The 15,482-nt window shown below is 41.2% G+C and overlaps 1 protein-coding gene across 2 annotated transcripts in view; it reads left to right on the forward strand.

Moving 5' to 3' along the window:
- Positions 1-14,031, forward strand: part of insra (insulin receptor a) — a 52,671-nt gene extending 38,640 nt beyond the window's left edge. For both annotated transcript variants that reach the window (XM_080293390.1, XM_026150677.2), the window contains exons 9-21: positions 2,176-2,343; positions 3,940-4,138; positions 4,321-4,601; positions 5,110-5,249; positions 5,768-5,927; positions 6,716-6,815; positions 6,914-6,978; positions 7,440-7,669; positions 7,962-8,072; positions 10,726-10,885; positions 11,264-11,393; positions 11,666-11,800; positions 12,480-14,031. In XM_080293390.1, coding sequence (XP_080149516.1) covers positions 2,176-2,343; positions 3,940-4,138; positions 4,321-4,601; positions 5,110-5,249; positions 5,768-5,927; positions 6,716-6,815; positions 6,914-6,978; positions 7,440-7,669; positions 7,962-8,072; positions 10,726-10,885; positions 11,264-11,393; positions 11,666-11,800; positions 12,480-12,837 — 2,237 coding nt within the window. In that variant the 3' untranslated portion in view covers positions 12,838-14,031. The remainder of the gene's footprint in view (positions 1-2,175; positions 2,344-3,939; positions 4,139-4,320; positions 4,602-5,109; positions 5,250-5,767; positions 5,928-6,715; positions 6,816-6,913; positions 6,979-7,439; positions 7,670-7,961; positions 8,073-10,725; positions 10,886-11,263; positions 11,394-11,665; positions 11,801-12,479) is intronic.
- Positions 14,032-15,482: the final 1,451 nt, after the last annotated feature.

The raw sequence follows: 15,482 nt of genomic DNA on the forward strand, positions 1-15,482 counted from the left end.
GCACCATGGTGATGGCCTGTCTAGCTAGCTTCCTTTTAGACAATATACGTTTCCTTCCAGATGAACCGCATGAAACATGACATCTCTCGCTCACATGAAATAGGCTTCCAGCAGAGGCGCATCACTCACACAGACAGCCATGTCAAGCAGGGTTTTGGGGTTTTTTTGTTTTGTTTTTTTTACCCGTCTGGCAGGCGCTCCGGGTTCCTGGCCTGTGTCAAATCTAACCAACAGGGCAAAGCTGTCATTACAAATAAGCTGTTGCTGGTGAATCTTTGTCAGACAATGTGGTCTGACCAGTGTGTGGCAAGAAACAAGGACAACATAATCACAGTGTGACAACAGAGCTCAGGTCTCTGCAGCTCCCAAGGGTTCTGTCTGGCGCCCCACTTTTCTCACGTACACTCTCCTGATCAAACACTGGAAGCTCGGCAGCGTCATAACGATACTCCATCTCAGGCCAGAACACTTTTGAGATCTGAAGTGTCTCTTGTTCTTCCTCCTACTCGAAAAATCTACGTCACACTCAGAAAGAAGGCCATGTGTCAGCGATCAAATACAGGGCGATGCCAGTCACTGATCAACCCACAAGCTAGCAACCTATTTTTTCTGATCTGCAGGGCTTTTTGTTATCAGCTGACCACAACTGATACAGATTCCAGATCATGAAACCAGATGTTAAAGAAAAACAAACTTGCAAAGCTGTCAGATTTTTCCCCCCCACATATTTACTAAACCTCACCAACAACACACACTTGTATAAATTACACACACACCCCCAGCAGTTAACTCAGTGTCAACATCAGTGCATGTGACACCACAAAATAATCACCGGGGTAATTACAGTAAACTAGAAGCAAAGCAATAGCTAGTTGTTTCAGTAAAACTGTCATCAAATTGCAGCTGAATGAAAAAGTTAAAGCTACTGCCGAAAGCACCCATGAAAAGTTCGATCTTCATTCCCCGTAACCTGAAACGCTGGGCTCTGTGAGAGTTGCACGTTACAAGCATCAAACTGTAATAACAAATAACAAAACTGACGGGGAATACCCTGAGCAGGCAGCTGCTGGTCACAGAGCCAAACTGTGCCAGTAAGCGTGTTTCAGTATGAAATGCAAATTGGATAGAAAGAGGACTCCTCGTCCTGCAATAACAACAAATGCAGATGATCAAACCGCAGCCCGATCTGTGGAACAGTGCAAGTTTTCATCTCAAAGAGAGTAGAGAGTCTCAATATAGACTCATAGAGAGAGTCATAAAATAGACTCGTAGAGAGTCTATTTTATGTAAATTCAGATTCCTGGTGCTTTTAATATGTGTACATTGAAGCGAGATGTTCCTAGTTCATTAAATGTGAGTGAGGGGGAAAAATGAATAATCAGTAGAAAATTACAGTGAAAATAGTCAAAACTGAGTTTAGACATTAACCAGACGGTCCTTTGCAGCAGATAACCACAATCTTCAATAACTTCGAAACTGTTTTAATCTGCTGAAACGGCAGCTGCTGTTTGGGATGCAACAGGCCTGTGTTGAGCAGAGTGTACAGGGTGCAGAAAAGCCAAATGTAATGTCCCCATAAGTATGCAGGTTCTCAGGAGCTTAAACTTAGCTGAGTTATGGTCCTGCAGATAGCAGTGCTAGGTGGTGACACGGCCTGGATCCAGCTCTTTAATTTATGCACCAATATATGGAAGAACATGGTGTATGTTGTCTGTCTTATTTATTCATTCTATTATGCATCTATGTGATGGTAAAATAGTGGAAAGACTAATTTCCTCCTGGCAAATTTCAGAGAATTCACAAATACAGGAAGAAAGTAAATATAGAAAAGTAATTTTTTTTGGCAGCAATTCTGGTAACAGGTCATAGTATTCACGTCCCGCAAACAGCCATCCATGTGTTGATAAAACACTCTGGGCAAAAAACAAAGATTTCCCAAATTTGGGAGTCTGACTATCTAGGGAGATCATGAATGACTAATTGAACACATCACTAACAATGAGTAACAATCTCAGTATTGTTCTTTTAATGTAAAGTCATAATTTAAGTATTTATTAAGTCTTCTGTGTATTTCTGAACTGCACTCTTGGGATAAATAAGGCGATTTATTACTCGGTGTGCTTAATATACGTGTTGCTTCATTTTAATCGGCTACTTCTGTGATTTTCCCCCCAGAACCGTCGGTACCGCTGGACCCCATTTCTTCCTCCAACTCCTCCTCCCAGATCATCCTCAAGTGGAAATCTCCCAATGACCCCAACGGCAACATCACTCACTACCTGGTCTTTTGCCAGCGTCAGCCCGAGGCCAGCGAGCTTTACAAGTTTGACTACTGCCAGAAGGGTTAGCCACATTGTTTGTGGTCATTTTGTGTTTGTGCGTCTGCTTCTGTGTCCGACACGCTGAATGCTTTTCATTAGCTCGGGAGCTCGTCTCAGTTTAAGGCTCTTGACTACTACAGGCTGCTGCAGTCTACTCGTATGACACAGTAAATATTTTGTGATGTAATTCTTCTTGATGGCTTTTGTTACCTTGAAGAAAGGAAAGTGCTGTGATAGTTTTATTTAACCTAAAGTGTATTTATTATGGCAGGGCAATTAACTGAATTTTATCTATAGTTGTTGTTTTGCTTTTCAGTTAATTTGAAAACAGATATCTATCTTGTCACCATCTTAACTGGCAGGTTCCTCTTTGTTTTATTGTGCCGGTCTCTACAGATAACTCCTGTGCAAGTAGCCCGACCAGTGAGAACACAATGGCTTCACTTTCAGCACCTGAAAACAAATAACTAATAGATTTGCTGAATCTATTTTCAGAATAATGCTTTTGTTTTGTCTCATTAGCCAAAGGACCAGTGACCTTGGGTCATGGTGAAACGTATATCCACATTTCACTAGAATCACTAATTCCCCTACAGTTTTGGTAAGAATTTGATCAGACTTGCACATAATAATAGGTCTCCACGATAGGTTCAAAGTTCAGGTTAAATATGTCCAATAACCTCTGAATTTGAATGCACTCTGCCCCAGATGAGCTACTACGTCATTGCTGTTCTGGTATTGAAAATCCAGCTTTTGTCTTTACAGCCGTGTGAGGGAGTCTTAACAAGTTTCCGTAGGTGAACCTGCACAAACATCATTAATGGTTGTTGTACTACCCTTTCATTTTTGTCTGACACTTGGGGTCTCTCCCTCAGTCCAGTGCAGGCTCTATGCACCAGAGCTGTTTGTTAGCTGATGACTTGGGACTCATTCCCTCTCCACGGGTTCATTATCTCAGGAAGCCACTGTTTCCTCCATCGGCACCTTTGGACCTCCTGTGGTGAAGGCAAAGGATGGAGGAGACCAGTGGATGAAAGACAAACTGAATAATCAAAAAGAAAACACACTGTTTAAAATATATTTTAAATGATGTTCCCAAAGGAAATGAGTCACCCAAACCAAAACACTGGCCTGTTTTTTCTAAAAGTCACTAAACAAGGAAATGAAATTGAGTAAAGTTGTGTCTTTTGTTAGGGCTGCAGTGCATAACTGAAACTAAATGAAACGTGGTACTAAAACAGCCATATTCTTCATCCACTTTAACTCCAATTCAGGAAGACTTCATATCTTAGTTGATTTATTTTGGTCGTAGCCCAGCCTGCATGTGTGCCTTTCCATCACTGCCCGTCTGTGTCAACGCAATCGCTCCTTTTTTAAACTCCCATAACGCTCGCTCATACAGAGATGGGAGTCTGCAGGGAGGTCGTGTCACTCGTAATTTATCTCCAGCAGAGAGAATGAGGACCTGGGGATGACAGTGACAGACATGCCACCGGGGCATGGGGGGTGCGAGGGGTTGTGCATAAGACTGTGTTGTGTATCCGTGTTTATCGCACCTGTCATCCCAAACTGCCTGGCTGAAATGCATTTTTATTCTCTCCTGACTACGTGTCACTAGGGATGAAGGTGCCATCACGACTGCCCACTCAGGTGGACAGTGACGAGGAGCAGAAGTGGAACCAGACAGAGGAGCAGGGCCAGGGGACACGATGTTGCGCCTGCCCCAAAACCGAAAAGGAGCTCAAGAAGGAAAAAGAGGACTCAGAGTACCGCAAAACCTTTGAGAATTACCTACACAATGAAGTCTTTGAGATCAAGTAAGACTCCTGACAACAAACCTGCACAGGAACAATAACAGTCACTAAAAATGTCCTATGTTTGTTTGTTTGTTTGTTTTATTGGCCTGACTTTTTAAATCATTTTTAAAGGGTTGGATGCACATAACAAGTAATGTGGTTTCTGTGTTTGAATAACTTTAAATTTGACCTCTGTCATCTAGACGCTCGAGAGACCGGCGTGATCTGAATGGCATCGCCAACCGAACGTTTTCCTTCCTAACCACCGCACCAAGCCCTCGCGCGGGTACGAGCATCCCCGAGGATGAGGAAGCCTTTGAAAGCACCAAGACCGTGGTCACCGTCCATGCCAAGGAGTCCACCATTATCTCCGGCCTGCGCCACTTCACCAGCTACCAGATCGAGGTCCATGCCTGTAACCACCCAACCGACCCGGCGCGCTGCAGCATGGCGGCGTATGTCAGCGCACGCACAATGCCTGAAGGTAAAGAGGCATTGCTAACGTTACCAAGGAACTTGGTTATGTAGGTCTGTGTAATAAACCCGGATCTCTTTTAGCTAACCTTCTTCTGACTCGCTCCTTGTTGCAAATAGAAAGTTTGAAAAGAAATGACCATATTTGGGATTTCCCCTCTCTGGGACATCATACAGAGCCGAAAGTAGTAAAAACCTGTGTATAACAGAGTGTTTAGCACAGAATGAACCCCTGAGCTTTTGTCTGTGAAGGTTCTCAGTCATCCAGGTCATCGTAGTCAAAGGAGCTTGCAAAGAAAAGCGCCTGGACTTCTTTAAGTTGCTTGAAGACGGATGAGAGGTGAAACGTCTTCAAGCAACTTAAAGAAGTCCAGGCGCTTTTCTTTGCATGCTCCTTTGACCCCTGAGCTTTTGGCTCACAGGAAACAGTTTTTAATATGAGCAGCTCATCTTTTATTTACTCCAAACACGCCCAACTCTTCACACAAATATGACTCATGTCGTTTTGTTCGCCACAGACAAAGCCGATGACATCTTGGGTCTCATCAAATGCGAGGTGACAGAGAAAACAGTACACATCACCTGGATGGAACCGCAAGCCCCGAATGGGATGATCATCCTGTATGAGATCAACTACAAGAAGCTGGGTGACTCTGAGGTGAACATGTCCACAGGCTTCCACATCTGCATGCACATTTGTCATGGCTTTACTGCCTTAGTATATGTAATAGTTTGAATCTTGGATGGCAGAGTTCATTGCAAGTTCATGCCAATGCAAATGGTTCTTACACCAAGCAATTTTTATATTCCTCTTTCTCATTAAACATAATGACTTTGGCTTTCAATGGAAAACAATATAGAACAAATTGTTCAGCTTAAAGCTCACCACGCAGCACAGACGGCTAAAAGCAACGCTTATTATTTGGTCTGTTGGTCTCACTAATGTCATTTGGGAGATAACCTTAATGGAGGAGTAATTTTAACGATGCACCATGTTTTAGTTGCTATAGAGATCAGTTAGTCAGAACATCTTGTTGATGCTGGTGATTTTATTTGTAGTGCAAAACAAACCAAAAGAGTAACAAACTTGTTTTTAACGCACAGATATGAAACAAAATGAGTCTAAATTAAGTTTTAAACTTTCCAAACCTGAACGGCCGCGTTGTTCCTCCGCAGGAGCTGCACTACTGCGTGTCGAGGAACATGTACAAAGCGAGTCGCGGCTGCAGACTGAAAGTGATGCATCCTGGGAATTACACGGTGAGAATCCGGGCCACCTCACTGGCTGGGAACGGATCATGGACCGAGCCCACGTACTTCTACGTCGAGGATCCAAGTAAGTAGACAGAATGAGTTCAGACATGGTTTGTCTACGGACACCTTCTGTTTTCTGAAGGCATGTGTAGACGGGTTTGTCCATTTATTACAGTCTGATCTATATCACGTTCTTTGTAAAACATGATGAAAATGTATGTTTTCTTCTTGGCTATCAGTATATTTTGATTTATGCACTAATAAGAAAAAAAGTAATCTCTCTTCTATAAACCTTGGCACTCTAATGTGCCAGCAAAATTAAAACAAAGATTTTGAACTTAGCTTTATGGAGTGTTTGGATATTAATTTACAAATATAAGTAAATATAAGTTTCAGCATGGTGACTTTGCTCTAGTCTTGCCTGATCTGACCAAATCCTGCTAAATCAGTTGTCTATTTTAGACACACAAAAATAATCTAATTGGCCTGCTGTGCACACAAAATTATAAAAGCTTTCAAAACCGTATTTAATAAAGCACCTCCTGTGGTCCTACCTAAGAAACCAAGGTGCTTATATTAAATTTTATACAGTTTGATGTTCTTATTTTGACCTGCTGCTGAAAAAACCCCTCTGAGTACAGCTCAGAAATGAGTGTAAATACAAATAAATGCAGAATTTTAACTTGAAAACACGCAGACAGACACCTGGCATGACTCAGTCTTCTTAAACCAAATCAAAAGCTTGTACTTGAAGCAGATTAGGATCACAGAGCAGCATATTGATCCCAGCTTAGCAGGTTTATTGTGTGCAGCTTGTTTTTGTTTTTCACCTGAAATTTGACTCACTGTCCGGGCGGACTTGTTGAACAGGCGATCCTCTGCATGTCGTCAAGATCGTCATCGGGCCCGTCATCTGCTTTGTCCTGGTGCTGTTTGTGGCTTTGGTAGGCTTCGTCATGTTCAAGAAAAGGTAAATATCTTTCACATCCGGCTCATTAGTCATTCTCTTATTATTCGACGTGTTACCAGTGTTCTTATTAAGCTTGTTTTATTTTTTTCTCCTTTTAGTCAAACCCAAGGACCCAGCGGGCCCATCTATGCCTCTTCAAATCCCGAGTATCTCAGCACTGATGGTAAACAGGGTTTGGGTCTCCTGTCAACAACAGAATAGTTAATGATTTTAGCTAATTTAAGGGATTTTGACAACTTAGTAGCAATTACACATCAGCGTTATCAGCGATTGGATCCCCTGGTTTGTGATTGGCTGGTGAAATTGTTCCTGGTGGATCAACTATTAAACTAACTGTTGCACCACGACATCTCTGCAGGATCTCATTAAATTAGTTTTGTTAGCATGAATTTAATTGCTGCTGCATTTTCTACTCTCACTTGCAAAGATTTAATCCAATAAGATCTACTATTGCATTAGTTGATAAACATTATTTTTGGGGTTTCAGCAGTACAACTAATGAAATTTGGATTTAATTTCATAATGTTATTCACATAGTTTATTTTATTTTATTATTAGTAATGATGGGCATGCCTGTTTTCCTATGCATTTAAATGTTTTTTCTTTCCCTTTTTCTTTTTGCAGTGTATGAGGAAGATGAGTGGGAGGTGCCCAGGGAGAAGATCACCATTTTGCGGGAACTGGGTCAAGGCTCCTTTGGCATGGTCTATGAGGGCATTGCCAAGGACATTGTCAAAGGCGAGGGTGAAACACGAGTAGCGGTGAAGACGGTGAACGAGTCGGCCAGCCTGCGGGAGAGAATCGAGTTCCTGAACGAGGCCTCCGTCATGAAAGCCTTCAGCTGCCACCACGTGGTAAAGAGAAGCAACATGTTTTTCTCATGTTGTTCATGAGCAGAGGACATTGATGGTTTTGGTTACTGGCGATGTGTAAAAGTTTAAGGTGGGGTTGGAAGCAGTGGGCCGTAGCTGTGTGTGTGTGTGTGTTAGCTGTTATTTTTGAGTATTTAGAACAGAAAGTACTAAATGTACTAAAATCAGAGCTGTGTGAAAGGCAAGCACCTGCTTCACCTGCTGACTTCTAATTCCCGTTTTTGAAAAAACTAAACTACATTAAGATGAAAATCCCCATGTTTCTATCTGCCAGGTGCGTCTGCTGGGTGTGGTGTCTAAGGGGCAGCCCACCCTGGTGGTTATGGAGCTGATGACCCACGGAGACCTGAAGAGCTTCCTGCGCTCTCTGCGACCCGACGCTGAGGTAAAACATTAGTTTGAATTATGTTTATTCTTCTTTTAGTTCAGACTGTACTTCTGGTTTCTTTTCTTCTTTTCACTTCTGCATTTTGTGAGTATAATAGGCAAACTAGGCTTAGGTTGCATTTTCTCGACTTTATGCAAAACAATCTTTTATAACTGGATGCGGAAATTATTTTTACACTGAGCAGCATAAAAGCTTTTAAAGCGTCATGTTTTAACTGGGCTAATTCTGCTCAGTCGAGGAGCTATTGCTGCTCTTACTGACACATTAGGCTCTACTTTGGTTCTTAGTGAGGTCTTATCTAGAGAGGTGCTTTAAAGATACATTCAGTTTACTGCAAAAGTGCAGATAAACAACACTTTAAATCCATCAGTGTTTAAAGTAAGCAGCTGTTAACAAAGTTGGAGTCATAGGGTATTTTTCCTGGTGAAACATCTGCTATTTTGTTTCCAGTCAGATTGTTTTGGACTAAATCACATCTACAGAATAATAGTGTGTTACATCAGAGACTGTGTGCACAAATATGGATCAGTTTATGTGGCATTAACACTGAAGCCTTCAATATCAAAATCTGCATTTTCTTTTAATACATGTTGAGGGGGCTTCTGTGTACAAAGCGATGCGGCGCCTTTTTAAGTAAACATGCAGATGGCGTTTTTGTTAGAGCAGAAGCAGGGCTGAGCTGCAGGATGCTGACAGAAGGTTTTAGCAGTAAAGCCAACTGAAAACATGGCAGCTGCCTTGAAACAGGTGGCTGGTGTGTTGGGAGCAAGGTTATAATAATTCACTAATCTAAAAACTAAAATGACTTAATATTGATTTTCTTGTTTTACTACGGTGACCTGACCAGACCTCAGAAAGAGAACAAGTCCAGAAATTTACTTTTTATTTTTCTAATTTTCATAAGATTAAAACACATCTCATTGATCCATCTTTGTTTATTTTCTTTCAGTTTTTAACTTGAAGATGTTAAACTGTGTCCGTTCTCTGAACTATTGTACTTTAGTTTTTGCATTTTTTTTAACTTGTGAAAAGAACATCATTGATCAATCACAGAGTTAACAATACAGTATGGTAACAAAAAATGTATGTGTGTTCAGTGTGCGTACTTTTGCCTTTTTAGCTGAGACGTGTGCTGGATGAGGATTTGGGACATAAAAGTGTGTTTGGGGTTTTTTTTTAATCAGAAACTGTTCAGTTGGCTACATTTTTCAGGCATAGTTTTGAGAAACAGTGTAGTTAACACAACAAACAGTGGAAATCTGAAATCTGCTGTATGGCTAGATAATGAGTCAAGTGTTTGTACAATATTTTGCTTGGTTGATCTTCAGTCTGATATCATGAAAAACTACTACTTAAACTGAAATTGAACATCTTTAAGATTAAAAATGTAATTTGCAATGAGTAAAACTCACTCTGGAAATTAAACTGGAACTAAATTGATTAAACTAAATTGAATTCAAAACTAAGAAAACTGCAAAAGTGTTTCTGAACTGACATGCTATGTTTGTTGACATCTGCACAAACCTCATTATTTTTCTGATAAGTTCTGAGTGTTCAAACTGAAAGTCGAGCCTGTGTCGGGGTGTTATGTTGTGTAACCGTGTACGATGTGTTATCTTGTCAATAATTTACCTAAAGTGTAATAATATAATGACTGTGCCTAGGGCTGCTCGATTATGGCAAAAATGATAATCATGATTATTTTCACTGAAATTGAGATCTCGATTATTTTACGATATTTATTTAACAATAACAATGTATTGAATAATGACTTTAAAGATTGTTAAAAAATAATATAAAATAGTGTGCAAATACTGATAACAGTGCAAATGTCTGCAATATAAAAAATAAATGAAAAATGTAAACATCTATGTTTAGTGAACTTTGCAGTGTTGCTCTGTGGTGCAGCTACGACACTGTAGCAAAGTTTACACACTATGTCTACTTGATCCACGTCTGACTCCGCGAACCCATAATGTTTCCACACCACTGCAGTTTTTTGTTTTTTTACCTCTCTTTTCAACCAACGGCAGTCACTCTCCTCTCCAAATAACTTCTGCTTAGCTTTCCGAGCTTCCCTCGGGTCCTCTTAATCAGCGATCCCCAACCCCCGAGCCTCGGACCGGTACCGGTCCGTGAGTCGTTTGGTACCAGGCCGCGAGAGTTGAGGCTCCGGTGTGAAATGTATAGTTTTCAGGGTTTTTAAATCGGTATTCAGAGTTATTTTGTTATCGTTTTTATCGTTTACTCGGTTTTCCTTGGTCTTTTCACGTGTGTTATGAATAAATTTTCTTTTTTTCAGTACCGGTACTAGTTTTACTTTGTTGTATTTATCCGCGACACCTTAAAGGCGGGTCCATGAAAATATTGTCGGGCATAAACCGGACCGTGGCGCAAAAAAGGTTGGAGACCGCTGCTCTTAATTGTTGTGACACGTGTTCGAAATGCAGAGAGGTGCGCTCGATTTGCCACATGGAGCAGCGTGAGAGTAAAGCACAAGGGAGGGGCTAATAATCTACTCAGTCACTTTAATGATCGTTGAAAGCCCAGATCGTAATCGTGATTAAAATTCAATTAATTGAGCAGCCCTAACTGTGCCAAACCTTTTGTTGGTAGATCAGAATTTCAAAGTCTGTCTCATGTTCCTCAGAATAACCCTGGCCGTCCACCACCCACTCTGAAGGAGATGATCCAGATGGCTGCTGAGATTGCGGATGGCATGGCTTACCTCAACGCCAAGAAGTTTGTTCACAGAGACTTGGCAGCCAGAAACTGCATGGTAGCTCACGATCTTACAGTCAAAATAGGAGGTAAGAATTCATAAAGTAAATGGGCACAAAAAACTGCTTAGATTTTGGTGCCTCATAGTGGAAGCATGAAAAGCCAACAATGCACTGTCACACTGATGGGTGTTTATATTCAGTCATCAGACATTACTAAGACAGTATTCAAATCCACAGCTTTAGGTGCCATGTATTGACTGAACAGGTGTGAGCAGAAGCAATGGTAATGGCACCCTTATAATTAAGATAAATTAGATATATCCTGAATACAAAAGGGAACTTCACAAGGTTACACAAGCTGATATCACAGCAGATAGTGAATGTAAAATAACAACCACCAGATCTTTCTGATAATTGGTGCAGGTTTGGCTGTAATTTGGAGTCTGATTTATGTTTTCCTTCCAGACTTTGGTATGACCAGAGACATCTATGAGACCGACTACTACAGGAAAGGAGGGAAGGGTCTGCTGCCCGTCAGGTGGATGGCACCTGAGTCTTTGAAGGACGGCGTCTTCACTGCACATTCAGACTGCTGGTTAGTGACACGTGTGAATTTTAGACTCCTTCTCCTCCTTCATCCTTTACTTCTCACTTTTGAAACCATCCATGTGGAAGTTTTAAATATATGACAGATATTTAGGCGACATGGGAGCAGACAGCATTGTTTATCAGTATCACCTGCACCTGTCTGCACTCTGTCTATCTGTTAACAGCATCAATCATGTTTGCAGGCAGATTTATTCTAGGGTCTAATTGCTGCGTTTTCATTCTCCTCATGTCGTTCCCTCTTCTTCGCTTGTTTACCAGGTCATTTGGGGTGGTGCTGTGGGAGGTAAGCACGCTGGCTGAGCAGCCGTACCAGGGCATGTCCAACGAACAGGTCCTCAAGTTTGTCATGGAAGGAGGCTTCCTGGACCGGCCGGACAACTGCGCTGACAGACTGTGAGTATGATCACGGGGATTTGGTGGCTACGCACTGAGAAAAACAACTTCTCCTGCTTAAACTACAAACTGTGTCAAAACACTTTTAAGCAGTTATTTCACAAGTCCACAGTCAAAAGTTGAACTTTATTCAATTTAGATCACTGAGATTGGAAGTGAAGCATAGGATTTCATGATGTTCATAAATAACTATTAACGATGTGCTAAAATACATTATAAAATGGAATGTGCAGGGTGCTAAATCTGAACTCAGCTGTGAGAGCAAATATGTAAATATTTTTTTTAAAGAAAAAAAAAAGAAGCTGCTAACAGATGTACAGTTTACTTTTTAGTTTCCTAAAACAGCTGGGCAGAGCAGTTTTTAGCAGGTGTTGCTTAAAGTGTGCTCTCAGGGTGGCCATATTTTTAGCTGTTGATGTCTGAGCATTTGCTGCAGCAGGACAGTGACTCAAAATAATCAGTGCACATGGACAACAGAGGTGAGGGGAAGGGAATAATATAAATCAGGGAGTTGGTTTTGTTTTTAATGTTGTTTATTAAAAGGATAATATCGTATCTATGAAGCCTGATCAGGTGAAGTTGATTTGACTGAAATATTCTTAACAGAACAACCATAAGTACATTATAAAAATAAAGATGTAGACAGTTCAGCTCCTAATCTCCCCGTCTCATCCTGCAGACACAACCTGATGCAGATGTGCTGGCAGTACAACCCCAAGATGCGTCCCACCTTCCAGGAGATCATCGAGATGCTGCGGGAGGACCTGCATCCAACCTTCCAGGAGGTCTCCTTCTTCTACAGCGAGGAGAACAAGCCGCCAGAGAGCGAGGATTTCGACCTGGACATGGAAAACATGGAGAGCATACCACTGGACCCCTCGTCGTACTCGCAGAGGGAGCAGTGTTTGGACAGGGACGAGGCCTCCTCCATGGGCCTGAGGGGCAGTTACGAGGAGCATCACATCCCGTTCACACACATGAACGGGGGAAAGACCAACGGACGAATACTGGCCCTACCACGGTCCAGCCCCTCCTAACATACTGTACACATCCCACACAAACTCATTGATGCTATAGATTTAAATATATTTTTGTTGTTTTTGTTGTTTTATATAGCTCACACTCAAACACTCTCCTCAGCAGCCCCTCAGTGCATATCTCAGGACCTTATTTTTCTCTTCAGATGCCACAAACACACACTACAGCAAGTCCAAGCTCGGACGCCAGAAGACACTTTTTGTATTTGAGGATGAATCTCCTGTGTCTCTCTTGTTCATGATTGTAGGTTATATACTGTATATAAATATATATATATTGCCAAGTTTGTGCTAGTCTGGGTGGATATTCGATTCAACTGTGAAACAAACTCTTGACAAACAAGAAGGCTGCTAACCCCACTGACCCCCCACCCCTAATTCTAGACTCCGTCTCCTCTCCCTTATTTCATCACAAGAGTTCATCCTGAGTTTTTGGGGAAAAGAGAAAAAAAAGTGCCCTTCTATTTTGTCTGTGGCCTACATCACACATCATGGAGCTGCGTCTGAATCTTTGCACGCACACGAAGACGAACTGAAAAGGAAAGCTTCGGGAGCTCCCTGCTGGATGGTCAGAAGCGGCCCATCCTCGAACAAACTCTTATTCACTGGAGAAGCTGGCTGAAGCAGCCTACCTCCTCACACTCTGCAGTATTCCAAAAAAGGCACACGGGATACACACAGGACGTTTGTCGGGTTCTGTTTTTTAATTTATATAATGGTCTTTCTTTTTTGTTTTCTCCTTTTTCCCTACTTATTTTTGTTTTGGAGTTTTCACACTTATAGCTGAAGGATATTTAAACTGTTTTCAAAAACACGTTGCCGAACGAGTTCCTCAGATTGACCAATAGCTGCTTCGTTGGTATATTTTAGTGGGTATAGAAGATAAAAAAAAATATATATATATATATAAATGTTATATTGATGTTTTTGTACATAGTTGATGTCAATTTTGAGGTATTTCCGGTCATAGAAAATGTTTTTACATGTTAGTCTATTACCTTTATTTTTTCTAATCCAGAAAATCATACTAATTAGCTTTTTTGGACTCATGATCAACCAACAGCACTTGGTCTTTTTACTATGTGATCTATGTGATGCCCGGGGGAAGGAGTGTGTGGCGTCTTCGGCTTAAGATGTTTGCCCGTCATATCAAGATCAAATAAAATAGTGCTGTAAATAATGCAGCGAGATGCATTTGTGAGTAGGCTCTGCCACTGCTTGTCTTATTTTTCCAGCATGTTTGTGTTCACAAAATGGTTATGTGTAAATTTGATGTTTGTGTTTTTCCCCAGTGAGTACAACACATCTGAAGCATTTTGTTTACCTAAAAAATATCATATACATACACAGAAGTTAGTTTACATACAAAGTGGCGGCTCTGCGTTACTTCAACACTTGATGCCGTGATGTTTCTGGGTGTCTTTGCCATAGCAACAAACACCTGTCACTTACAAAGCAACCTAGCCAAGCTTTGGTTAGGAGTTGGCTATCTGTCTGTTACTAAACAACATGGTGATGATTAAACTCTCCTTCACTTTGATGCTGAACTCCACAGCCGGCTACCTCACGCTCTACTGATATATTTCTAACGGGATTTGATTGGCTGAATCCGGCTCTTTTACCAGGAGTGAAGAAACAAATCTACAATTCAGCAGCATACGACTTCACCCCATTCAAAGTAGAGATGGACCGATCCGATATTAAGTATCTGTCCGATACTGGCCTAAATTACTGGATCGGATATCGGAGAGAAATAAAAAATGTAATCCGATCCATTAAATATCAAAAAAGCACCTCACAAAACTTGCGACATGGCGTAACTCGGCTCATAACCGTAGCGTGTTGGAGCAGTATGCATCACGTGATAGAGCGGCTGTGGCGTGCGAGATCTGTTGTCTGGTTCAGCATTTGGAGCTTCGCTACCAAAGTGGCATTTCATCTCCGAGAAAGTTATCCCAGAGAGAAGTAAAGCAAGTGTGTAAGTTCATCTCTGAATGTTTGTAAAGCATTCCAGCATTAAGCTCAACAACCTGAACAGCCTCTTCTCTCTCCTGCTGCCACTTCAATCGTGAAACTGATCAATGATCAGCTGATCAGCTTTTCTGTCGCGAGTGTATGTCTCTCATGTTTGTTTATCGGCCACTTCGCGCCAGAAAGAGGAAACCAGCGGCTGAACAACAGCAGCACGTTTAAGCTTGATAAGCTGTTGTTAGAATTTATTTAATATTACTTTGTACACCACGATCTTTTTCTACTTAGCTGACAGCTGGTAACTGTGCAGGGGCGGATCTAGCAAAGTTTAGCCAGGGGGGGGGGGGGCGATAGGGCATTAACAGGGAGAAGGGGGCACAAAGAAATACTTTTCTTTCTTATTCTCATTTAAAATGTCTAGTTTTTAATAATTATCTGAATCTTACACCCAAAGTTTTAATCTGATGTAAAATGTATAGAAGTCCATTACTGTATATAGTAACTGTTAAGTCTAATATACCTTAATATACACTTTTTCCTTTGGGAAGATACCATCTGTGCAGTCTGCACTTCTGTTGAAGAAAGATGTTGAATCTATTTAATTATTCTTGAAAAATAATGGATTTCTGTGCATTTTCTTTCACACTGAATCAAATTAAAGTTGATTACATCGA

Source organism: Astatotilapia calliptera, chromosome 18 (assembly GCF_964374335.1).
Source record: "Astatotilapia calliptera chromosome 18, fAstCal68.1, whole genome shotgun sequence".
NCBI classification, from domain to species: Eukaryota; Metazoa; Chordata; class Actinopteri; order Cichliformes; family Cichlidae; genus Astatotilapia; species Astatotilapia calliptera.